The sequence below is a fragment of the Opisthorchis viverrini genome (genome assembly GCF_000715545.1).
Source record: "Opisthorchis viverrini unplaced genomic scaffold opera_v5_168, whole genome shotgun sequence".
NCBI classification, from domain to species: Eukaryota; Metazoa; Platyhelminthes; class Trematoda; order Opisthorchiida; family Opisthorchiidae; genus Opisthorchis; species Opisthorchis viverrini.
Genome location: NW_008751823.1, coordinates 19,114 through 22,872, shown reverse-complemented (window position 1 = coordinate 22,872; position 3,759 = coordinate 19,114). Strand labels below are relative to the sequence as shown.

At 48.4% G+C, this 3,759-nt stretch overlaps 1 protein-coding gene across 1 annotated transcript in view; it reads right to left on the bottom strand.

Moving 5' to 3' along the window:
* The window catches only part of T265_07318 (hypothetical protein), a gene marked incomplete at both ends in the record, with an annotated part of 2,465 nt that extends 1,652 nt beyond the window's left edge, over positions 1–813 (bottom strand). Inside the window, 3 exons of the mRNA XM_009172810.1 lie at positions 40–168; positions 232–718; positions 755–813. Of these exons, the coding sequence (XP_009171074.1) occupies positions 40–168; positions 232–718; positions 755–813 (675 nt within the window). The remainder of the gene's footprint in view (positions 1–39; positions 169–231; positions 719–754) is intronic.
* Between the last annotated feature and the right edge of the window lie 2,946 nt (positions 814–3,759).

The following is a 3,759-nucleotide window of genomic DNA, read 5'->3' as shown; positions in this document are numbered from 1 at the left end:
AGTCAATAGATATTGTCTGTAACGCCGCAACCAACCCACGCCCTTCTGTAGCTTTATCGAACAAGAAAACCGAGACATTAACGGGCACATGACGTCATTTCCCTCCAGTCGGTTAACCTGTTCTACAAGGCTTTTCAGCTGGACACCATGGGGCCGCGTCAATTGAGGCTGTGAAGGTCAGTTACTCTCTAGTTTGAGTAAAAATCTAAGTCTTATTAATCATCTACGCACTGGACCAAGGTTATGTGTCCCACGAAGGGCAATTTCAGCTCGATTGTCCCCCAATGACACGTGTCCCCATTGAGTTGGTGACGATATATCACGAATGCCTGTTAGGCGAGTTGCAACGAAGGTACAAAATCTGGATGATGCGTTGTGGATGTAGTACAGAACAATCACTGAGTCCGTCCAAAACACCATACGATGGAGGTAGTCCTTCGTACTTGCCCTAATTAAATCTGCTACTCGGACTGCCAAGCACATGGCTGTTAACTCTAACCTTGTTATCGAAACGGACTTGAGGGGGCCACCCGCGCCTTCGAGAAGACAAGCGAAAACTTCAGCGTCCACCAGGAAGCGAGAATATGCTACCGCACTATATGCGGTCTCCGATACATCACAAAATACATGAAGTTCGGCGTGTGGAATACCATCAACCTCTCTAGGCTTTATACACCTAGGAAATCGCAAGTTACGGAGGCTACGAAGGTTAGATAACCTATTAACCCAGCGAGTGAGATCGGTGTCATTTCACGGCTCGTCCCAAACAAGTCCACCTTTGCACAGGGATTGCAGTAGACACCTGCCTGGCATTACCCACGGAGAAATGAAGCTCAGAGGATCATACAGTTAAGTTATACAGGAGCGAACACCTCTGCGTGTTGGTGCTTTTGTCGGTTAATTAAAGGTAATCACAAGTGTACACTGCACCTCTAGAACACGCTCCATGGGCAATGGTTCCGTAGTTATGTTTCTCTCACCGGACGTTAGTTCGGTTGGATCAATGGCAGACAATAACGCATGATCATTGGAAGACCAATTATTCATGCTGAAACCTCCCTTTGAGAGCAGAGCACTTGTCTCCTGAACGAAACACTTAGCCGTTACAGAGTCCGGCAATGACTTTAGGCGGTCATCAACGTATACGTTACTGTCCAATGCGCTGCAGGTTGAGACGGCATAATCTGAGCCAAGTTCCTCAACGGTCTTTTGTAAGGCAAACGTTGCACAGAAAGAGGAGGAGGTGGCTTCAAACGGGTGAGACACCCATTGAAATTCGGTAGGTTCTCCAAAGAACTCATAGTTTTCCCAAAACAGGAATTTCAGAGCACCTGTAATACAGGGGTAAACCTTGACCTGTAGGAACATCTCTTCGATGTCTGCTGCCACAGCAACTTGCTCTAAACGAAAGCCCAGCATAACATTCACAAGTTTTTTGGTTAAATTAGGGCCCCGATACAGGCGATCGTTCGAGGACACATCATGACATTTGGCAGCGCAGTCAACTACCACCCAAAGCTTTTCCGGAATTTTTGGGTTATTAACCGGATGGTGTGGTAGGTACCGTTGCTTTGAATTTATTGACAGTGTGGGAGCATCCGCCATCCGTTCAATGTATTCTTTCTCTAGGTCCGCGCGATGCATCTTATCGTACTTTCCGTGTAAAACACGATCCTTGCACAGTCCAATTTTCAGATTATCTAGAGGTTTTCTGGCCACCTGGAAGTTGTCTGCTAAGGCAAGCGCATTATCCTTCTATGGGACTGGTAGCTGATAGTGCTCACTTACTCGCACCGCACCAGTCTCCGCTATCAACAGTGCTCTTTGATCCTCCAGAGAGAGACTAGTGGTCGATGCTTAAGTGTCTGCGAATTATGAGTTGTACAGTAGCTGCAAATGCTCCTGGATGACCTGAGTGCACCCGGCTATACAATGACTGACGACCTGCTTGGTCCCGTTTTTCATCGGACCAAGAAGTATCCAACCGAGTAAAGTTTTCACAGCAAAAGGCCGCTTTCTGCCCCCAGGCTCTGGTCGAAGACCCAGCGCGCTTCAGATACGTGACACATAATAAAGATTCCCACATCTTCTTTAGTCAGTTCGTCGGAGGCGACTTCCTTAAAGTGTGGCCACTTGCGAGCCGCTTCCGTGATAGGTGGGACAACTCGCATGGGTAAGCTGTCAACGACGAATGCCTTGTCAATGTCTATCGACTGGCTTTCATCCCTTGATAAAAGCCTGATATTATTAGATTCCGATGTGCATCCCATGGAGCCACCCAGTGTATCAAAGGCTATAGACATGAGTAGCAGCCTGACCCCATTTTTCACCAAAAGATCCCGCTTTACTAGCGTTCTGTCAGGCCCAGCATCTAAAAAAGCGCGCGTCGTCACCTTTCCTGCAGAAATGTCAAGCTTGACAGAAATAACTTCTAAACGTGCCGGAAGCCGACTACCTCGAGTTAAGGCACAGAAAACTTCCTTCTCTGAGGATGTCAAAGCTGTTTCCGGGTTTTGATGCATGTAACATCCTGTGATGCCGTCCCCTGCAACCCGGCTAGCCGCTTCGAACTACTGGCTTGCAATCCTTAGGCATGTGGGAGTTTCCTAAATAGGCATAGCATGCATTATGCCCCCGTATGCATTTCCATCTGTCAGAAACTTTCATAGAGAGAAAGCGCTGGCAAGTGAAAATTGGGTGGGGCTGTGAACACAGTGCGCAAGCACTTGGACGACCGTCTGCCTCTGGGCTGATGTTGGTCAGGAAGCTGGTAAAACCATTCCGTCTAGGGCTTGGTTGGTAGAAGTCAGCGTTATAGGAGGGCATCTTACGTCCCCCTCTCGAACAAGTTGCTCAAACCGAATCCTTGCAACTCTGGAGCGCATGTTCACAAACCCCATCAAGCCTGTGAACGTTGCGCCCCGGCCACTCAGAGATATCTTATCTGCCACCTCAGCCTATTCGTGCTGCAATGGCGAGAGAACAGAACGCACAATTCTTTCTACAACCGCTAGTCAGTGGGAGTCTGAGACGTAACACATTTGCGTCGGCGCAATTTTACATCTGCGCATTTTTGTACACAAGTCCGACAAAGACCTGGCAGCCCCAGCGGTCTAACGTGCAAATCAAAACAAGCTTTCTAGTAGACAGCGAGCGATAATATGATGCTGAACAAAGAGATTGCGTAAAATCTCCCGAGTCCTGGAATATGCTGCTTCCGGCGGTTGCATCACACATTCTTCAATGGCCGCCTTCGCGTCGCCTTGACAGTAGTGGATCAGATAAAGGAGCTCCTGGCCGGCGTCCTGCACCTTGCTCTCGATGTATACCGCAAATTGGCGGATGAACTTCCAGTGATGACACGGATTACCACAAGAGTGCGGTAGTTCCACCTTTGGTAGGTTCATTGTGGCTGATAATGGAGTAGAGAAAATGGCCCGTTTTGGCGCTGGAGATGGCCCTCTGATATCATCACCATATCCTAGGGGTCTTTCCTCCATCTGACATGGTTTCACGTACCGCATTAATCATTCATTTGAGTCCACTGGTTTCCAGACTTCATCTAGTGAGTCCTCTTCGGCCTTCGGCCCAATCTTGGCTTACTCGGTTTTGTTATGTGCCCCTAAGAGGGCCCGATGGAGCTCGACCTCTCGGTTAAACCGATACTCCTGGAACTGGGCAATCCTTAAAGCTTTCTTGACTACACTACTTTTACGACTGGATGCACAAAGTGACTTACAAGAACCGGGGGACGAAGCA